This window comes from Cyprinodon variegatus, unplaced genomic scaffold, assembly GCF_000732505.1.
Source record: "Cyprinodon variegatus isolate N-32 unplaced genomic scaffold, C_variegatus-1.0 Scaffold139, whole genome shotgun sequence".
NCBI lineage: Eukaryota > Metazoa > Chordata > Actinopteri > Cyprinodontiformes > Cyprinodontidae > Cyprinodon > Cyprinodon variegatus.
The window spans coordinates 333,962-356,305 of NW_015150592.1; the positions used below are offsets into that span (position 1 = coordinate 333,962).

The 22,344-nt window shown below is 36.0% G+C and overlaps 1 protein-coding gene across 2 annotated transcripts in view; it reads right to left on the reverse strand.

Annotated features, from left to right (window-relative positions):
* Positions 1–2,602: 2,602 nt before the first annotated feature.
* LOC107085985 (voltage-dependent calcium channel subunit alpha-2/delta-1-like) overlaps positions 2,603–22,344 on the reverse strand; it is a 113,393-nt gene continuing 93,651 nt past the window's right edge. For both annotated transcript variants that reach the window (XM_015376693.1, XM_015376691.1), the window contains 7 exons: positions 18,542–18,694; positions 17,483–17,535; positions 15,573–15,628; positions 12,885–13,011; positions 11,781–11,896; positions 11,197–11,279; positions 2,603–7,331 (listed from right to left, as the gene is read on the reverse strand). In XM_015376693.1, the coding sequence (XP_015232179.1) occupies positions 7,209–7,331; positions 11,197–11,279; positions 11,781–11,896; positions 12,885–13,011; positions 15,573–15,628; positions 17,483–17,535; positions 18,542–18,694 (711 nt within the window). In that variant the 3' untranslated portion in view covers positions 2,603–7,208. The remainder of the gene's footprint in view (positions 7,332–11,196; positions 11,280–11,780; positions 11,897–12,884; positions 13,012–15,572; positions 15,629–17,482; positions 17,536–18,541; positions 18,695–22,344) is intronic.

Below are 22,344 nucleotides of genomic sequence, written 5' to 3' on the forward strand. Positions count from 1 at the left end.
ATTAAGGTGTAATAAACTCACACATCATCGATGATAATTATCCTAACAAGCCTAATAACAGAAACAAGAAGATTTGAGCACATAACTCCAATTTTGCATTCTTTATTTTTTTTTTGGGTAAGTTTTTTTTTCTGTTTAGGAATTGTCACAAAATATTACTATTTGTTTTTAGCTGTAAAATGATTTGGTTCCACTTTATTTTTCTGAGAATATATATATTTAATCTTGTAGGGCTCTGAGATTTGAAATACTTGAACTTTACTCACAACTAGAGGAGAGAGCGCCTTTTCAGCTGCAGCTGCTAAACTTTAGGATGGTGTCCTTTTTCCATGATGTCTTCAACAGCTCTTAATGAATATGAATCTATCAAAAAAATATATATCTTTAGTTACCTAATCCATGTACCATTTAGGTTCTACTTCATATTATCTATTATTGAATCCATCTAAAATGAACCCTGTTAAAACACATTGTATAAAGTCTGTACTTAGAAAGTGAAAAAATGTGAAAACATTTCAAGGGGTATGACATTTTTTACAAGGTACTGTAATTTTAAATCATTGGTCCCAGAGCAGTCATTCAGCTCCGGGCTACTGGAAAGAAAGAACCTTTTCATTAAAATAAAAGCTAATGACATCAAAACTGGTCTCATTCAAAATGTCCCAAAGCAACTTCATTTCTGGTTATCCTTGTGAGCTGGTGTACATTTTATGTTTGTAGGAAAGAGCAAAACTAGTGAATGGTTTTTCAATTGGGGGAAGTGAAAAGCTGAAGCCTTGCAAACTTTAGCACAGCTGGTTTCAGATACATGTGTGAACTGTGTTAACAGTCACTATTTGATAGACAAACAGCTGGAAAACACGAATTACTGTAAATTTACAGGTCGTTGCTAACGGACTTGAGCTAAATTCCTTGTTGTAAAATTCAGTGTGCCTTCTTCTTAAGAAACTGCTGGCTGCTGAATTGTTAGCTTTAAATTAAACATTAAAGGAGCCAACGACTGAAAATTGTGCAGGCTTACAAACATACATAAAAACATCTGCTGTGGACACAAGCATGCACATGGGTAGGTACAAACAAAAGTATAAACATAACAGAGTAATGGCAACATTTTTATTATGAATATACCTTATTTGACATTAGCAAACACCTTTGTTAAATCTCTTCCTTTTTGTTTATTTGATTTACAGCTTAGAACTTTATTTTCTAAACAAGCTCCACAACTGAAAAAAACTATTGAGGGAGACTCAGCCCACCAAGACTACAGCTTTTTATCAGTTTGGTGTGACATTACGTTTCCATCCACAGACAATCTGCCCTAAGAGAGCAGTGAAATATATATATATATAAAAAAAGAAAAAAAATCACAAAGCAATCATCAAAATTCCAGAGGGACAACCGACACGATCTGTATCGAGAGCACCAACAGAATCAGACATACTTTATACCACACAGTCTATATTATTCCTGAGGTGACAGCATCTGATTTTAACACTTGGAGCAGAATGGAACATCTGGACAAATAGGGCGGTTGTCTCTGCTCTGGTTCATATTGATCAGCTTTAATATGCACAGTGTTTCTTTGATGAAAATAACTTTCCTGACCATACCAGCATTCTTAGCCCAAAATCTACAGCTCACAAAACTTGGCTTAAATTAGATGTACTGAATTTTCATTGCAACAGTATAAACTGACTTTTTTTGTGGAGGACTTGTTTTGATTTTTATGCACGTACTTAATTAAAAGTAATAATGGTCAACAACATGGTGTTTTTTTAGGAAAGTTTATCAGATCTTGTGGCTTAATGGTAGATTAGGATAACATTTCCAAAAGGCATCTGAAGCTAAATGTAAATCCTAATCTGATTAGGAGTTGAGGTGTTAAACAGTAATAAACTGTACTTGCAGTTTTGAGCGCTCAATCCCTCCAAGTAGTTTTTGTGCATGGCCTGACCACTATTTAAGTTTTCAGGCCATTTGTTTGGATTTTTTAAATCTAAATTCCTAGCAGTAATTGTTTGCATGAAAATGTTCTCCAGAGAGAACATAGAATGCAGGAAAAAGCATACACATTTTATGTGGTTCAGAGAAAAGGTCAAAGTTTACAAAGCAGAATAAAAAATCCTTCATAATTGTCAGGACATGGTTAACTGCATCAGCACTAACATGTTAAAGGCTGCATTATCAAAAAGTCATCAAGAGAGAAAACATGCTACCTTTAACCTGGTGTTTCAACAGATTACCCAGCATGCAGGAACAGTTAATTGAAGTCTGTAGAGTTAGATGTTACGAAGCATACCCATGTCAATATAATTTGGAAACGATCACAAAACTAATCTAGTTTATGTAGGCTAATGTGTGGTGCTTCCCTTTACTTAAAGGTGTAGTGGAGGATGTTCTTTTCCCTGGTGGATCATCTAAATAAAAGGTCCACCTAACTGCCAATTATTCTGGTGATATGTTTATGTAAGGCCGTCCTACGTGCTCGTCCCCATTTTCACTTACCGGTGGTGAGTCTGATATAGTGGAAAATTTGCAAATCACCTTTTGGAAAGTAAGCTTGTATGAGTGATGCAAACAGAAACTTAAACACAGCGTGCACAAGGAGAAATGGGCTTGTGCAAGCTCTCGCACGAGTCTAATAGGCGTTCCCTCGGAAGCGGTCACAGAGTTGTGCATGTGCATTTCTTTTTGAAAGCGGAGAGGGCGGGCCTTTTCAAAAATTCTTCAAAATCCTCCACTATACCTTTAAGTGTTGGGTATATTTATTGCCATGTCATCAAGTTTAAGCCTCACTATCTACAAATACCCCGACAGAGATTTGGGACCCTAACAGGAATCCTGTTCAAGACATCTGTAGTTTGTTGTGTTTCACTGATTAATCTATGCTGCAGTCTCCAGAAAGCTTCCTTCATTGTGAAGTGCTGTAATTAATGTAATGGTCAACAGGATAAGTAAAGTTCACCGATGATCAGCACACTTTTTCATTATCTGTATTACTCAAGCAGGCTATTTTCCAATAGCATTAAGGCAGGACTGAGCACACACTCCTACTGGAACTAGAACATCTTTGGTAGAAAGGAAACAGTCTATATAAGACAGCTGCATACATTGATTTTAAAATGATAACTAAAACAGAGTTATTTAGGAAAAGTGAAAATTGTGTTTTTATGAGTCAATGTTACTTTATTACAACTATATTTGTTTTCAAAAGAAGGAATTTCAACATCGGTAACCAGATCTGTCACTGTCACTGATATTGCTGTAAGCAAAATAATTTACCATTAAATTTGGTAGATTGATGCAGATCTAAAAAATTAACACAGGACTATTTTTGTTTAGGTTGGATCAGGCTCTTACAGCAGATGCAAGATATTCAACTCTGTGCAACAGAGTGTTAAGATGCAATAATACAGTCTAATATTAGAATAAATGCTTAAGCTTTAAGCATTGTGTAACATAAAACAAAATATAAAACAATATATTTTTCTTCATGTTTAAACTTTGCAGTCAAATGTGCAGTATCTCACAACGAGTTTAGTTTGTTTTTATGTGATGCCTCTATTTGGAACAATGAAAATAGCTCACAGACAGATTTTAAACTCAAAGCAAAACTGTTATTCCCTGAAGGCTAAAAACTGCTTGTGCATGATGTTCAAGTGGATTAACAGAAAGCTTAAAAGGAATTTTTCTTATCAATTTTTTGATGTTGGCATTGTTGAACATGATAGCTAATGTGGAGTGTTAGAAAGTGTATGCTAATATGTTACCATAAAAAAAGAAAAGCCTTTATCTGGCCATATTAGTCAAAGTCTCAACAGACAAAAAACAATTTGGGGCCCATCAGATAAAACTATCAACTTTAAGAAATTAAAATAGGATCCTTATGATGCCTGCATCTTAATTCCATCTGCAAACACAGCTGAAAAGTAATTGAACAATACTGCAGAAAATGATCAATTTGTAGAATATGGGCTAAATCACTGGTATGATCTAAAAAACATGGAAGATGTGAGCCAGGTAAATTTAACAATGCATGTCAACTTCTTGCTCATCAAGTTTTCTGTCTGCAGTAAAGCCAAATGCTGTCTCCCAAGACGACGGCAGTATTCGCTGATTATATGTTGTTACACAGTGGACAAATGCTCAACAACAATGATATGCGTTCCAAGGTTACACATATGAAAAAGCAGAAGCACAATGAATATCTTATCAGCCATCTCCATGCAGCACAGGAGTATAATTGCAGAAACTTGAGTCGTGCTTGGTAACATTTCATACATTATATAATGGGATTCTCCATACAAGTTTAACAGTTTGGCACTTCTTGATAGTCACTAAAGAGGAGTGTAGAGACTCGCTGTTCTTGTTAGTCTAAAGATACAGAGAATACCATAAGCATAAACAGTGCACCTCAAACAGCTTGGAAATTGGTGATTATGTTAGTTTTCGTCATTATACCAAAAAACCCACTAATCTTCTGTTGACATTAAATGCAGCTGAAAAATGTTTTCAGCCACAGAAATGAAACCAGGAGGTGGTTGGAGTTAATTATGAAGCAATGAAAATCATCTAAACATTTTTTTAAGATATCCCTAAAATGGTTACAGTGTCAGGATCAGATCCCACAAACACCCAGGATTGGTTTCAAGTGGCATCCTTTTTTTTTTTTCATTGTGGATTTCCTGATTTGTAAGCAAACGTTTCCCAATGAAATATCTGATGTGAGTAATCACAGAAGGCAGCATTTCCAAACAAACACACTGGCTTGGTTAATTTATAGGCATCAGGCACTAAAGAGAATTACACAAAGGTGGATAATCATCTTATATTTAACTGCCATTTAATTGAACTGATGACATACTCACAAAGAACATGAAAAATAACTTTCTTGCATTTGTAACCAATCGTAATAAGATGGGCTTGGCTATAAAATGTGACCCAAGTTCTCAACAAAGACATAAATTAAAGTAATTTCCAACATGTTCAGACTTTCGGGGAGCTTGATTCACTGTGTGGCTTGCAAACATTGATGTTTATTTTGTTCTTGTCCAAGAAACTGATAGATTTACTTTGTTTTTGAAACAGTGCTTTGACGAGTAAGTGGATTCATGAGATAACAAAAGCTTAAATAAATAAAACAAATCCCACTTTTGTTTACAGTGAAACCTAAATCCATATACATGTTTTCTTTAAATATATATTGCATATAGCAACTTGAAAAAGTATTCATAGTCCTTGATTTTTTATTTTTTTTACAATTTCTAATAAAATCACATACATCTATGCATTACATTAGGGAGGTATGCGATATACTAATATAATGTAGCGTGTAACTGAAGAGGGAGGAAAAAGATTCCAAAAAATGGAGTAGTGTTCTTTGTTTAGAACACTACTCCGATACCCGTAAATTAAATCCAGTGCAACACTATTAGTACATATAGTCTATCTTTGTACAGAAAGCACTTTAAATCTCAATACGACATCAACCTTTCTATGAAACATGGTGGTGGTGGCATAACGATGTGAAAAAGCTTCTTTTCCAGTAAATATAAGAAAAACGGATTAGAATTAATGCGAAGAATGATGGAGGCAAAAGGAAAAAGTAAAGGACGAGCAGTGTAAGCGTGAAATAATTTCTCACAACATGGCTGCAGCAAAACACGGTTCTATAAAGTATAGACTTTAAGGTGCTAAATAAACATGCATGCCACATTTTTTCATCATGTGTTACTTTGTGCTGGGAAATCACATGAGATCTTCCCAAAACGTGGAAGCATGTATCTGTAATGTGACAAAAAAAAAAAAAGTTCAAAGCTTATGAATACCTTTGCAGGGTGCGTAAATAATGCAAATACAAGGCAAAAAAACAACAATGATTTACCAAATAACATCAGCTCCCTCTTAAAGAATTAAGAGTCAATAGAATAGTTAAGAATGTGGAATATATGTACCTTGACTATAAAAAAAGTGAAAAAGAAAAGTGTACAACACAAATCTTATTTATTAAATTGACCAATTGCTATAACTGGTAGTTATAGTGAAAGTAAATACCTTGTTCTGTCTTGTCATTCATGCGCATGTAAATATTAAAAACAATCAACATTTTATGTCTTCAATTAAGGAAGACAAAAGGGCCTAGGGTTTGTAAAACTGGGCTGTATTTTAAATTTCAGTGCAGATATTAATTTCATTTAAGAAGTGACGGTGAAAAATATAAATGCTATTGTTAAACAAACCCTGAACAGACACTTCACTCAACCAATAAACAAGTTATTATATTCAACAGTACACTCCATTTAGCAGCTACAGTCTACAGAGGATTAGAGTCACACAGTCTAGATGGCACTAGAAATTTTGCCAACTGAGCCGCAGAGGACCCAATACTAATTGTCCAGATTGGTGAATGTGCATTATGGCAACACGTTTACCCTGGAGCAATTCTTAAGTCAAAAGAAAAAAAAAATCAAGGTGGAAAATTCAAGCAACTCCTGAGCAAAGACCAAAAAACAGCTTTAAATCGAAAAACTCACACCCATAACGAAGTGCTGTGTGGCAGTAGAAGAGTTGGGTTTTGTAAACAAATATTGCAAAGGACATGGTTTCCAATCTGCGAGCAGAATATGTCAGTAAAAACTAAAGACTTTTGTGATGGATGCTATAAGAATGTAGTGTTCTCTTAAAACTTTGCTTTTATTGCAAAAAATCCAACTGAAACTGAAGAAAGAATAACTAAACAAGCACTTTAAAATAATTTCTAAAGAAATTTTACTATTGCAAAGGGTAGGTAGCTTTTTTTTTTCTTAGCAGTGGTGAAAAAACTGCTCAGTATACGCAATAAACAAGCTGTCCACTCGCAATGTAGGCCATGTTTGACACTTTAAAGCAGTCCGACATCTTTCAGGGGGACAACGAAAAAAGATGGAGTTAAAAAGTTGGTTATCAAAATCAATTTGTGTTTTTTTTTTTCAGCTTAAGAAAAAAAGACAGTCAGGTGTGAAATTATTTTAACCTTTATCAACAAACAATGCTTTATTTCAACCCCCCAAAATGATGACGCTTTGAGAAAACCATGAATAATAAATAAATTCAGACTGTCTTTTGTTTGGAGCGCCTTTCGTCGTGTCCTTTGGGTGGCAGCTCTGGATGCTGGTAGCCGTGTCCATCTGGAGAGAGCAAACATATTGGGCTGGATCTTTTCTTTGAGGTCATGATGGAATGGCATGGTGCCTGGAGTCGGTCGCGACCCAGAGCAAAACCACCTGAATGATCGCCATCAGCCAAATCGATGGATTCAGGCTGGATGCCCCACCACAGTCAAGGCCCTCCTCCTGGGAAAAAAAAAAAAGTAATTAAAGACCAATTTTTAGAACTTGAAGTGGGTGAACTTAAGCTCAATTTTTTCTATCAGGTAACAAACTTTGCACTTTTAGTAATACTAAACTAAATATTCAATTGACCTTTAAAATGGATAGACAACTCATCAAGCCATTGGAAGCAAATACATACATTTCAATGGTATTCAGGTTATCATTGTTAACCAGGCTTAAGTTTTACAGCTGTTAAAAAAAAGTTTAAGATGCGATTGCAGCCTAAAGACAATTTAACTGCAGGTCAGTTCAATAGCAAGCCATGCTTATGCATTTTCTTTTTTTAGTCAATTTACAAGACTATAAATATGTAATTTAATTCTCCTCTTTACCAAAAACAAATTATTGACAAAAAAATTCAAAAATGACCTCTAAAACAGATATAAGTTAGTTATACAAAAAATATAATGGTGTCTTGTAACAAAATGTTTTTTATTGTATATATAAAAGTTGCCACTGTCAGCTTTATTGGATTTTTTTGTGGCTAATCATTCATAAAGTTTTCTACGTAGATGCATTAGCTACGATACCCTTAAAATTGGATTTGCTCACTCTTCCTACATTGCTCCGACTTAAATAATTTGCTTTAATGAATTTGCAGATTAATCTTATACATTATTTACACATAAATTTGTCTAATCTTAAAAATTATTTTCAAAACCCTTAACTTTATTGATTTTTTTGAGCAGTCATGAGTTCACCAATTTCCAGTTTTTTTCAAACAAATGAAGAGGTTTTAGTAACAACAGCGCACCCTGTAGCAGCTAATTGATACTGCAATCTTGTGTAACTAACTTCAGGAAGCAGCAATGATAATCTAACATACTTTCTCTGACATCATATGCAAGCCTGTGATTTACAAAAAGGTTTTCAGGCAATTTTAGAGATGATTAGACATATTTGTTAAGACTTTTCTAAAGACGTTTAACTATGTGGTCCTCATATGTTACACCTACAACGGTTTAAAAGAAATTGGAGGCAAAAAGTAAAGACATGCCTCATTTATTTAAGATACGTAATAAAATGAATATGGATAAACATTTCTTGTTTTTCATTAATACATTTTTTCAATTCAAGACACTGGATTTAACACAGCATATTTTAAATTGATGGCAAGTGGGAAATTTCTTCAAGAAATCAGTCCACAAGTCGCAACAGAAAAAAGCTGCAGAGCATTCAGATTTAGTAGATTTGTTATTGATAGAGAAAAAGAGGGCCATTGGAGCAGTGACTAAGGTAACAATTCACAACTGAGAGCAATGACAAACAGTTTAAATTAACTTAAATAAAAACATATAAAATAAATACTGTCATTTAGTTGCACCTACCTGAGACAAAATGTACTGAGCATTAAAAAACCTGTTCAAATTCCTCCTTCTGAAGTCTAGATGCATGCAGACATGTCCTCTCCTCCAGTGGGTTCTGACATTTTTATCATTGGTTTTTAAAAAACATTTGGTAGCTTTTTAGAATAAAGATATAAACCATGCAGCCCGATCAAATACTTTTGTAAATACTATATTTAAATACTTTTGCAAGACAATGAAAAAAGCTTGATGTGTACATTTGGGAAGCAAATTAAGGAAAGTTCTGATTTTTTTTTTGGCAAATGTATCGACAGTTGAGAAACCTTAAAAGAGACACATGAAAATCTGCAAATGAGAAGAGAGTGATCTGTTTTTTTTAAGTGCCTGGATACATTAGGAGCCACAAGAGCCATAGGAGACTCTGTACCGAGAGACGGAAAATGATAGATGAGGAAAGCTACAAAGAGCATGGCTCACAGTTCAAAGTCAGGTGAGATGGAGAATACGTTGAGGAGAGACAGACAGAGACAGGGAGGTGAAGTGAGGCAGTAGTAAAATTTAAGCGAGTGACAGGCGATGAGGAAAACTGTGGGAAAACAATGGAAAAAGCGAGCAAAACAGATATTTCAAAAAAAATCTACAAGATATAAAGTGAGGAAAAACAAACAAGGACAAAAACAAGACTACAAGAGATAGAATAAAAAGACTATTAGGTTCAGTTAAGGAACATAAGGAGACAGAGAACTTGCTTTATGCGACTGACCCGAGACAGCACATGAACAGTGGCAGCAGTAACATGAGCAGAGAGGAAGCCAATGGGGAGCCAGCGCTCCTTCGGCACATGGCCTCATCCTAACCATCAACAGACAATCACAAGGCAAGACAGAGAGAAAACAGAGAAAGAGAGTCATGCAGCAAAAGGTCAACACAGTTAGAAATCAAACGTAAGCAGAACACTTTGCTTTAGTGAAAGTATACAAAAAAAGTCAGATGCATTCAATTAAGAGGCAATAAGAGTTAGTGAGTGGGTAAGTGTTTTCACTTGTGTGACTGAAAGAGACGGAGCAGGCTTAAGAGGTCATTAGTGAGACAAAAAATTGACAGACTAAAAAAAAAAAGAAAAAAAGAGAGACTTAAATCCAAATAAATACCACTTGAGCTTTGAGGTTTCACAAACAGATTATGGTCAGCTCACAAAAATGCTTGTATTGCTTCATTATTCATTTGTTTTTAGAACATCCGACTATTTATCTCTGCATGGGAAACCTTCACCCACTTCGCTTCAGGTAAACAAAAATAAAAAAGTGTGACATGCAACAGGTGAGGATTTTAGCAACAGAAAAGTGCCAGGGTTATTATCCTTCAATGATCTGCTGTTATTTCCATAATAAAAACAAATAAGTGAATTTCCCTTTTTTCCAAGAGACTTAAATGTTTACATGTTCCCTTTATTTTAAGCAGTGCATATATCAGCATATATCAGCCATTCTAAAGAATTCTTAGGAAAGAATTACATACTCATATACAGTACCCTGATGAGGCCTGTTAATCAGAATAAAAGTACTTTTTCATAATTAACAACCCTTAAGCAGGTAAACATGCCTATTATTAAGGCCACAACTCTGTTTCAAAATGTTTTTGATTTGTTTGATGTAATATTTTAATATCTATTGTTTTCATTAGTTGGGAGCAGGAAATCAACAAATTCTTACAGAAAAGCATGGCTTGAAAATACTATATGAGTGATAAATATATGCAGTGTTTTGAGTCAATTAAACTTCAACAATGTTTTAATTTGAGTTACATTAACATTTATATATTCCAGAATGGCTGCTCAAACATACATGATGGATGTTTGGATGGATTCACACGCTATGCATCTAACTATGGCTGAAATAAGTGCTCAATGGATAAGATGTTCAGTTTGTATCTATCTAGCTATGGGATCGATGGATAAGTGCATTTACTGTAGATGATGATGATAAAGTCAGAAAATCCAAAAATATTTTGTGACCATTTTCTCATCAGGGGATTCAAAATTCTGGAATTTTTTTGGAAATATGGATAATAATACATAATGCAATTTGAAACTGGGGAAATGCATAAATACCCAATGGGAGTCATCACCAGAATCTGCTCAGTCACTTAACTATGTGGCAAGTTCTAGCATCTTTCAACAGCTTACAACTTACTATGGACCTTGATTCACCTTAACTGCTCTCATCTGTCCCATTTCCTGCAGCATCAGACAGCTATAAACCCACCATTTACAGACTACCGCTGTTTAAACTGTTCTAAAATGTGTGCCATTAAAGTAAGGACGCACACCTATAAAAATATGAAAAACAAAAAACAAATCACCTTATGCCATTTTTTAAAATCATTTTTTAAGAGTTTTTTTTTTTTTCTTGGCAATTATTTGTGGGGGAAATGTAGACAAAGCAATACCATAGAAGTAAAAAAAAAAACCTAAATTACCCAAATAAAAAGATAATTAATGTATAATAAAAGCAACTTACGTGCTCGGTTTGATCAAAACAATTCATAGGGCCTTTCCTGTGGCGAGGTCTGAGAGCCATTTCGCAGGCATCCGGCCCATCAGCTAGGACAGTCAAATAGGAAACCATAACCAAATATCTTCGTATGGAAAGCTCTGATTACAGAAGATCACTAAAGCTCAATAACGTAAAAGACAACATTAAATATTTAAAATATGGATCTCAAGCAGATTGCTCAATACCTCCATGACGTGGCAGTCTTTTTCAACTCTATTGGTTTTCCAAGAAACTCCTCCTATAATTGACTGCAGGCTTGTGTGTTTGAAAGAACATCTTAGATTTGTTTGTCAGCTACTCTGCAGACTGATCTCACACAGCCATGTGTGATACAGACACAGAGACACAAAGCAGAAAAACAGGAAGTCTGTACCAATTTGTTATAGTCACTTATGGTGGATATTATTGTTCTTTATTATGGTTACTGAATCTGTATATCTATAACAGCGACTCAACATGATGTCTTTACAAAATCTGACTTTAATTCATCTATCAAAGATCTCAAACACACACAGTCTTATGGAAATAAAGTTTTTGTAAAAGGATACATGCCTGTTCTTCCTGTACTAACTTGGGCGTGCAAAATGACTGGCTGTCACCTTGTTGTCTGTCACTTATGATAAAGACCAGGTTTGTGTTGGGCACCTTTTCAGCAAGGTATTGCCTAGAAAAAAAGAGGACAGGAAAAACACAAGAAAGGTTTGTTGACTTCAGATCACACAAGAAAATGAGGAAGTTGAAATATAGACCTAAATGGGATGACGTTTTACCCTAAGTTTTGTTTCTTTAAAGCTTACCTTTGGCTCAATGTTTGAGGTCATTGTCCAGTTTACCTGATAGCAATGAATCTTCCAGTAACGTATGACAACAGATATTTCCATCATGCTCGACATTTTGCATTGACCACCAAAGTTAAGTTTTGATGGCTCATTCTACTCATGTGCTGTGTCTAAAACCTTATTCATATCTAGCAATAAATTGCTTTCACTTTCTTTGAATAAAATATTTAACCTTGCTACTCTTGCCAGCCTTGTGAAAGCCCTTACAATCAGTTGTAAGGGATTTCAAAAAGTTTCAAAAGTGTTTCCCATCTAAGCATTCAATCTCTGCAGCTCCTCTAGACTAACCATAGCCATATTAATTATTTCAAAGAATGGCTACTTTTATCTACTTTTTAATGCTCTTAATCCACCTGTCAGTAAATGTAAATTAGTACTGTAAGTCTTGATAGGTTTGCAAATACGACATACTCTTTCCATTTTTGGATGATGAACAGTGAACAGTGCTTTCAGGATCGTGATGTTATAAGATAACCTTATTTAAACTAAAAAAAAAAACAACTCAGGGTGCTGTTTGTCTCATTGCTTGTTGTCTTTAACAAGAACTTCCTCAGAACAGATGCATTTTTACTGAGATTAAAACTGGTTGACTGCTGAAAGGAACTAGCTACTTTAGGGTAATCAGAGTAAAGCTACACGTACTCTCTACAGGTTTACTTTAGACAAAAAATAAAGAAGTCTTACTTTCACAAGGCAACATACTAATATTTGGGGAAAAGCTAATTCAACCACAAGAATTTTATTTTTTAAATTTTCACTGAGAGGGAATACACAAGAGAAGACAAGTTAGGATGACCTTAAGGGAAACTTTACCTGGTGGAGTTTGCACACTCAAATGACCCTTCAAAAGATGAATCCTTGTTTTCATAGAAGTACTGAGTTTGCTCTGTAATGCACACCTCCTTAGTCATTGCATCAGACTCTGTGTCATCCATTTCAGCTGTAGGGCGATATGAAAGTATATTCAGGTCACACTTCATCAGCCATATGCTTAAATACAACCACCAAGTAAACAAATTTGTCCAGATAATTTTAATCCCAACTCCCATTTTAAGAAGCCAGAAACCTCTGGATGATTCTGCCTAATGGAGGAAAAATTAGGACACAAATACAGCAGCAATAATATAAATTTCCAGATGCAGACAAATTTATGGGACACCTGATAGAAAGATTTGCAAAAAGCCTTCACATAAATCTGTGTAATTGTAGACATTCTTTAACATTTAGAATCATTACTTTAGAGATTTTAATTTCTAGGTAGTAGAAGTAGGCCAAATTTTTAATACAAAATGTTTACAAAACTAAACAGAATATTTACCATAAAAAAGTATGCACTTATTCAAAAACTGACATTATCTTCCTATAAAATCTTGTCAAGACATTTATTTTAAGTGGCAACAGCAACCTCAAATTCAGACATTTCAAACATTTATTTAATCCAAAACATGCATATAGTAAGAGAAGAATGAATCCAATAAGAGAGGATCTCCATCACAAAACAGAAAGCCTCTTTTTGGGGTTTTGTTTTGAAGCCGCCTGTGATCTTTTGTTTCCAATACTTCATTTGTATCCACAGGAGATACACAGAAATTCAGCAGCCAATGTGTCTGGTTCACATGTGCAACATCTGAATTTCTCACAAGAAAAAGGCTCAATTGTTTCTACACAGTTTTACTTTTGCCAAATATATATATAAAAAAGTCTTCAAGCCTATTAGTACTTTTTTCCACAAGATGGTGGTTTGACTATTTTAAGAAACTTGTGCCACAGTCTGACTGAGAGCTTCCAGCTTTTTCAATAAACCAGAAAGTTTAAGTAATAATGTGACTAAGTATCACAGTACCACATCACATGGACAACTCCAAAGACTTTGCAAACAAAGTCAAACATTTAAAGATAGTGCCAGGAGAAACCCTGGTATATTTTGATGTTACTTCTCTTTTCACACATACCTATATCAAAAGCAGTGGAAACGGTCAGGAAACGTCTTCAACAAGACAGTGACCTAAACAACAGGACTAATTTCACTCCGGACCAGATCTGCACCCTACTGGGCCTTTGTCTTTCCACAACCTATTTCAAGTTCAGGGATCATTTTTACAGACAGAGGCATGGTTGTGCCATTGGATCTCCAGTGTCAGCAATTGTAGCCGATCTTTAAATGGAAGAAATGGAAAAGAGTACTTTGGACACATTCAGACGAACACCACCAAGCCATTGGTTTAAATATGTGGATGACACATTCATCAAAATCCAGGTAAAAGAAGCTGAAGCTTTCACAAGACACAGCAAGTCAGTTGACCACAACATCAAGTTCACCAGAGAGGATGCCAATATCAACAAACTACCTTTTCTGGACTGTTTGGTGAGCATGGAAGGAGATGAAAACCTCAACATTGAAGTGTATAGGAAATCCACTGACACAGACCAATATCTTCTTTTTGACTCACACCACCCACTGGAACACAAACTTTCTGCCATCAGAACCTTATAACACCGGGCCGAGCATAAAGAACAGAAACACATCAAAGATGCTCTTAAAACCTGTGGATACCCAAACTGGGCGTTTGTCAAATCAGCAACAGAATCCAAAAGAAACGCAGCAGAAGATAACAGTGAGAGCATTAAATGCAAAAAACATCACCATCCCATATGTTGCTGGAGTATCTGAAAAACTCCAAACACAAAATCCCAGCACATTTCAAATCAGCCTAGTCCCTTAAACAGAGACTAGTGCATCCTAAGGACAACCCCCCCAGACCAAATATGAGCGGACTGGTTTATGCAGTTCAATGCAGTGAGAAATGCTCTGATCTTTATATTGGAGAAACCAAACAATCTCTCCACAGACGCATGGCCCAACACAGAAGAGCAACCTCCTCGGGAAGAGACTGTGGTACATCTATACCTTATGGACAAAGGTCATCCTTTTGAGGACCAAAATGTTCACATTTTGGACAAAGAAAATAGGTGATTTGAGAGGGGCATGAAGGAAGCCATCTATGTTAAGAAAGAAAAAACAACCTTAGAGGGGTTGGACTCACATTTCAGCTTTCAAAAACCTACAATGCAGTAATTGAGTTGATCCCTTCCCGATATCATCGCAACCCCAACCCCTTTACAGGGGAACAAAAGACCTCACCTACTCAGCCAGGCCAGCAATTCCCTTTAATGACACCCCATTCAGAGGCATAGACAAGTATGGGGCATTGCAGGCTAACAACGGAAGTCAAACGACCCCCATTCCAAAGGGGTGGACATGTTTTTCCGTTTCAATTTGCATATTTTCTAAATAATAACAAGGCCTTGTTGGGCTACTGTATAAAGCCTTGAACTCAACGGTATTTCTGACATTTTGAATTGAAAAAGCTTCCTGGATGGGAATTCCACTTTTTTGAAATGCGTATGACCTGGATGATTGACAATGTTCATCAGCACTGTGAACAACGTTTACAGCATCATAAGTACATGTTACTTTGGTTAAAATTAGAGGCTGCTCACCTGCATCCAGAACATTTGGGAGTGTGATGCTGACCAGCAGCTGTTGCACAATTGACCTAAATCCAAAAAACATTCAAAGACAAAAAATTAAACAATGAACCAATCTGAACCAATTAGATGTGAATCTCAATTATGCAGGATATCAACAACTTGACTTATTTGGGTGACTAATAAAAAAAAAAAACTCTGGTTTATAGATTAATTACAAACAGGGTGATCCTGACTGAGAACGGTCACCAACAAACAGAGGGATATATTTCAGTCATTTATTTATGTTCATTGTGATCATTATGGCCGACAACAAACAACAACCAAGCATTTAGTTTCTTCTGCTGGAAAACGAAAGCATCTCCAAAGTACATATTAGAAAAGGGTCGAGTTTCCTCTCTTGGTGCAATCAAGAATCTTTGCCCTCATTATGAAACCATAGGTAGAAATTAAAGCATAACCATCCTTAGCGTCCTTCAAATAAACAAAAACAACTTTAAATTACCAAATGCCTTTAAAGAAAGAGTTGAAGAGAAAAATCTTAAACGAAAAAGTAAGGAACTTGTATAAGATGTAAAACATTTAAAATAAGATCTACATGGAAAAATAGATATGGTCAACAAACATTACATAGGGGTTCCACAAGGCTCTGTTCTTGGATCACATTTTAATATTTAGCCCCTCCCCTTATTTCAGATAAACAATACATAATCTCTTCCATATATCCATTCTTATAACAAACATATTTCTCTTACTGCATGCCCACAGTCTAGGTAAAAGAGAAGTCAGTGTTTTTCGTTCCAAAGGCTTAAACTAGGTTATAAACAAGATCCAAGATGAAATGCTACAGAGCATGAACAAACAAAATAAACAGTCCAAATTTAAGGCGCTAATATACATCTAAAGCAGCTTCAAAAAGTATGAATAATTAAATACCTGTCAAGACAAGGAAGAAATAAATGGTTAGATTATAGAAATGGTGTCAATCCTGAAAACATAACCTCCTTGGCAGAGGAGACAAAGGAGGAACATCTACAGAAACAAAAAACAACTGCAGTGGTAACTCATCTCATTTGCTGGTGTGGGGACTCCAAGCCCAACAGGAAAAGAACATCTATTACTAGCTGTCAAATTACTGCACTACCTGTTGTTGCAAAAAATCTTCTTCGTCTTTGGTCTTAAAACATTTTAGTTGCTGGTCAGATAAGAACCATGTAGACCATTTAGGTCATCACACATTGTTTTGCTCTGTGTTCCCAGTACCAGGGCAAGATCTAGTTTTTATTGTCCTGGGCTCCCAGAGGAAAAACTCCCTAAAAACCTGAAAAAGGTAGAATCTGTTGGTTCCTTTAAATCAGGACAGAAAAATTTAACTCTTTTGCTTTGCTGTTAAAACAATTATATGTTTTACACAGTTTTTAAAATACATAAATTAAATAAACATTTATTCAATTCTTGTTCATACACATTCAAAATGATCCGTGCAAAAAAATAAAAAATCAGATCAAAACTACAAACTAGCAACATGAGTGACTCAAAGGCTCGACTGCATGGTATTCTTATTGGAAACATCTGAATGTAAGCTCTGATGGTGAACATAGCCACACTGTCTGTGGCCTTCAAATTTAGTTTTACAGGACATATTGTAATACAAGCTGGTGATGACATCAAGACAGTGGGACTGAGCATAAATCAGCGGAAGATTTTGTGGAATGTTAACCATCCTGGGAACAATTTATCTATTAAACAGATGCAATACTGTACGAGCATTTGGAGGAACACATCCTTGCCTGCTTTTCATTAAAAACTGGACTGAAGGATTTACAATGTTGGCTATAAGATGTTTAAATTTTTAAGAAAAAAAAAACTGGGAAGAATGTAATTGCATCCATTTCAGAAAAAATAAACTAAAAATGACTCACCAGGCTGCAGCTGTTGCCCACCATCCCAAGTTTAATATATCTGCTATTGTGGGCTAGAAAAGACACAAAAATAAATGCAAAAAATCCGACAATGAATGAAGAGATTAGCAAATCATACTAGGCACATCCTGTTTATTTTCACAGTGGCTGCACAGTGCTCAGATTTACAAGGCACAAATACCAACAGACCCCGCCAAAGATTTTTATTTTCTTCTCTTCAGTGAGGAAATGAGAACACGGTCCTCCTCAACAGATGCAGGAACAAATATCCAAACAAAGCACCGGCAAGAAAACAAAGTAGCCAATGGTTCAAGTGAAAGAGCCAACATGCTGCTTTGATTAGGTCTAGCATGTGAGGGTCTTGTTTAAGAGAGTTGCCGCTGTATTCCTGCACTCCAGTTAATGGCGGGTTGAGTCATCAAGGACTTCTTAAACCGACCGTGTTAGAGGCATCACTGGCCAGCTGACGGGGTCTTTGAACAGTCGTTACCGGAGCCTTTCATCCCATCCTGATCAATCAAGTGTTTTGTACACGTTTGAGTTCAGGACAGGAATTTAAATGTTTTCATCTGTCCATTGATAAATGCAGATTTTTAATTTTAATATTTGAACACTTTTTTTCCATTTTCTGGGTATCAGTTTGTCTAAAACCTGAAAACATCCAGAGAAATTGTGCCTGGATACAATCTGCTCCATTTCTCTCTGATTTGTGCGTTTTGTGATGTAAAGCAGTACTTGTTTCTGCCATTCTCCACGTGTTACTCAAACACATTAGACCACCTAATCTTGTTACTGTTACAGCAACTCCTACTCAAACAATTTCACCATGTTCCTGAACTCCCGCACACATCCCCTCATCTGCTATAGAGATCTATAGATCTAGATATATGGCTCCCTGGTGAGTGATGGCATGTGTGTGTGAACAGGCAGATATAGGTTCAAATTGCAACACTTGCCATCATCTCTTTATGGAATTAAATGAACAAAACGACATGTATGAGTACTGAAAGGTGTGAACATGGATGTGTGGACTTTGGGTCTCAGGCTTGTGTAACTTACTACATAGATTGATCGCAGGCCTGCAGCCGCCTTGCTCTCTCTCTTGGGCTCACAAAGAGACTGGTAGTCATAGGTGCTCTTTGCGGTGAACAGTGACGAGTTGACCAAAGCTCTCATAAGGTCAGGGTCAATGACGCCAAAGAACTGGCCGATCTGAAGTTAGAAACAGGGAGAAAAGTTTTCCATCAGTCCTAAGGTTCACATTTGGTGGAGAGTTCAGGGTTCATGACATCAGTTTTTAAAAAAGTAGAAACCTGATTCCTAACAAAAACCGAGAGTAGAAGACGAAGAAGTAGAAATTTGCCCCGGGCCAAGAGGCAAAATCTCCTGGTGTGTGACTGCATGACCTCAAACTTCATGGGGGAAACAATTTCGGTAACAGGGGCCAGTTGAAATGTTGGGAATGGGAGGAGGAATTATAAAGCACAACATTTGGATTTTTCTTACATGCAACATCATTGAAAAAAAAACTTAACACCTAAATTTTATGGAAATAGAACAACACACCTATATTATATTTCACTGGTATTTTGCGCCACAGACAAACATAAAGCTGTAAAAAAGGATGAAGTGGAAGCAAGGATTTTTCTTGTTTTGTACGCATAAAAACCTAAATAGTGTTGTGTATTTCTATTTATACCATCTGACTAATTTCTCTATTCCCAGTGAAAAAAAACCATGGCAGATAACAAATACGTCTTCCTTTGGCCTTTTTTTTTAAACAATGGTTGTGTTCTTGTCACACTTACTTTGTGGAGTGCCTGACTAATACCTGCACTGCTAAATGCAGTTAATACTGGTCTGATTTTGTAACTTATTCTATACCAGATTTCAGGTCAGATGGCTCGTATTATCCTGGGACCCATCTCAAGGCATTCTCAGACCAAAAGACATATCTCTATGGGTTAGGAGATACTTCCACCAAACAACTCTATTGCTTATTTACTGTAAGTTTCGTGTAAATGGGAATTGGCGGTCTAATAAAATCCATTTATACATTGTTAGGTTACAGAAAAGTCTGAATATGATGTTTGATCTCAAAAGATCCTCGCCAACGTTATTGTTCAAATCCCAACTTGAAGAATTGAGAGGTTCACCCATGATCACTCCTTTCAAGAACCTCAACCATATCATTGCCTTACAAAAATATTAACAGACCTCAACAACAAAATTCATTGTGTTTTATCTGGGGCTTTATGCTATAGACAAAACACAAAGAGGGTAATTGTAGCTTCCATCAGAATCGCTCCCAGGAGCATCCATTTACCCCGAGCAGCTCTTCAATTGCTGGTGAGGGGAAGCCAAATGCTGTCTTAAAAAAAAACAAAGTTTGTAGTTCTAACATGATGAAATGAGCAAAAGGTCAAGGGTTACACATATTTTTGAATGACAATATACACAGAGTGCTTGAACAATGATTTCATAGACACTCAAAGCAGGATGACAGAGTTCATTACAATATGGTGAAAACAGTCCATCAAGGCAGCTGTAATCTCAGAGGTGTGACATGACCGCGTGCTTGGAAGTGTTTAAGCACTCATGTATCCAGGTGGGAGCTCTCACATACAGTAAGTATCTTGTTGCACATGTGCTTAAATGCATGTGTGAGCACTTTAGGAAATGCAAACTATCCTTTTCCTTCCACTTGGTAGGGTCACCGTTAACAAGCGGCCCCTCCACACAAGCTCTCCACCTTCTAGCCAAATGATATATAAATCTCCCAATCCATAAGGTAACTAGAGCCTCTCCTCTTTCTGAGCTCAGAAACAGAAAATAATGAATTAACGGTCTCGGCCTCACCGGCTGCGGACTCCCCAAGGGTTCTTAGGAGTATGAAAAGGAATGAGCTGCGGAGAGAAAGTCATAAAGAGGGAAATAAGTTTTTGCTCCACGAGGAAATATGATTGAGCATGCACGGCCTTTTACAAACAAGGCTGCTGGCCTTTTAATACAGCTGCCAAACATCAGAGGACAGCTGATTTATCCAGCACACACCCAGCCCTGATGAGGACAGAGTCAAAGCTGTATAAAAAGAAAAACAAAACAAAAACATTCATTCAAGTGTCAACTCCGGCTTCACTCTGCTTTGAGCACAAGAAAACAGGGGTGGGATCTTTTATGTGGCTGGGTTTGTTTGTATGGAGGAAATGAACGATCAAATTCTATTAAAATGGTTTTATTAGCACAGATGTTTGTATGGTGTAGACAAAAGTACTAAACGACTATAGAGGAGTATGGTACAAGTAGGAGTGGAAAGAAAAGAAAAAAAGTTGCTGACAAGATGCCTCTAAAAATGGTAGTTGTAGATTTTTTTCCAAACCGGTTAAAGAAGGCCATTAATGGGGCTCCATCTAATATTATCTATTCCAAGGCCCAGACAGGGCTGACAGCCGGCCTAAATGGAACTCAACACAAAAACATGTGTATTATGTACTTTTCCTTCCCTACGTGTTGGTACCTCTACTTAAGATGTATAAAAACGCTTCAAAAAACGATCCTTTTGCAGTAGCATTATACCTCCCTAAAACCTGTAGAAAAATTCAGCTGTTAAAGTTAATCACATGTGGGCCCACCTTAAAATTTTTAAACAATCTATAACAAAAATTACAATGCAAACACGTGAGAGCATCCCAAAATATTTGCAATTTCCCTCTTGCAAAATAAGCAACAAAAAAGATCAAATCATTCAGGTAATCATGTATACACCTGTGGTGTCAACTGATTTTTTGAAGTTTTAAACAATCTGACCTCTGGACATCAGTGACATCAGAATCAAGAAACGAAAACACATTCTAAACCCTTTAATGTCACAAATAATTTCTGGGTCAGACTTCTATCTCTGAATGTTGGTACTTTCCTAAAATACCTGCTTAGCGGAATCCTATTTGTCTTATGCCCTCTGGTGGATTGCTTACATATTCATAAGGCAAATTTATTTAGCTCAATTTAAAAGTCCTTGACAGATGGACACCTATTAAATAGAGTAGAGTCCCTTTTCTAATGGTTACAGAAGAAACAAAATGACCAAGCAATTCTCTTTCAACACAAACTTTGGGGGAATATGTGTCACTTTCCATACTTCAGGTGTACAGATGTAAAGTTTTTGAGAGACTAATTGGTACACAGAGTATTGTGGATTCTTTGATACAATCTGTACCTAAATTGCCAACATAATAATTTACAAACATTTATAATCTTATCTGGACTTGAATATATTTAAGAAAATACGGCTATTTTCCATCTCCAGTCCTTGGCCAGGTCACGCATTCAACATGCATACAGTCAGGCCAGCCATATACTCTATCTGCAGCCATTCACACAGAACAATCTGATCCAGTTACAGTCATTTAGCAAACAGCCATTTAAGGAAATCTTCAATCTAAATGCTTTAATGATTTAATGACATCCCTATGCCTATTCTTTAATTCTTTATTTAAAATTCAAACTATTTGATAATACGGATAATACGATTTTATTAAACTCATTGAATAAACAAATGTTTGGATCAGGCTTTCAAACTTTACATGTTTCTTCAAAAAGAAATCAACAATTTAGACTTTTGATTCCAGTCAATGATAATCACTGGTGTCAAAAGTACACACATTTTTTACTTAAGTAGAAGTATAGATTCTGCAGTTTAAAAACACTCAGGTAAAAGTTGAAGTATCAACTTGACCTCTTTACTCAAGAAAAAGTAAACAAATATGTGCTCCAAAAACTACTTAAAGTGCAAAAGTATAATATATATAAAAATGTAATATTTATATAAAAGTAATAAATTGACTTTTATTCATTCCTTGCAC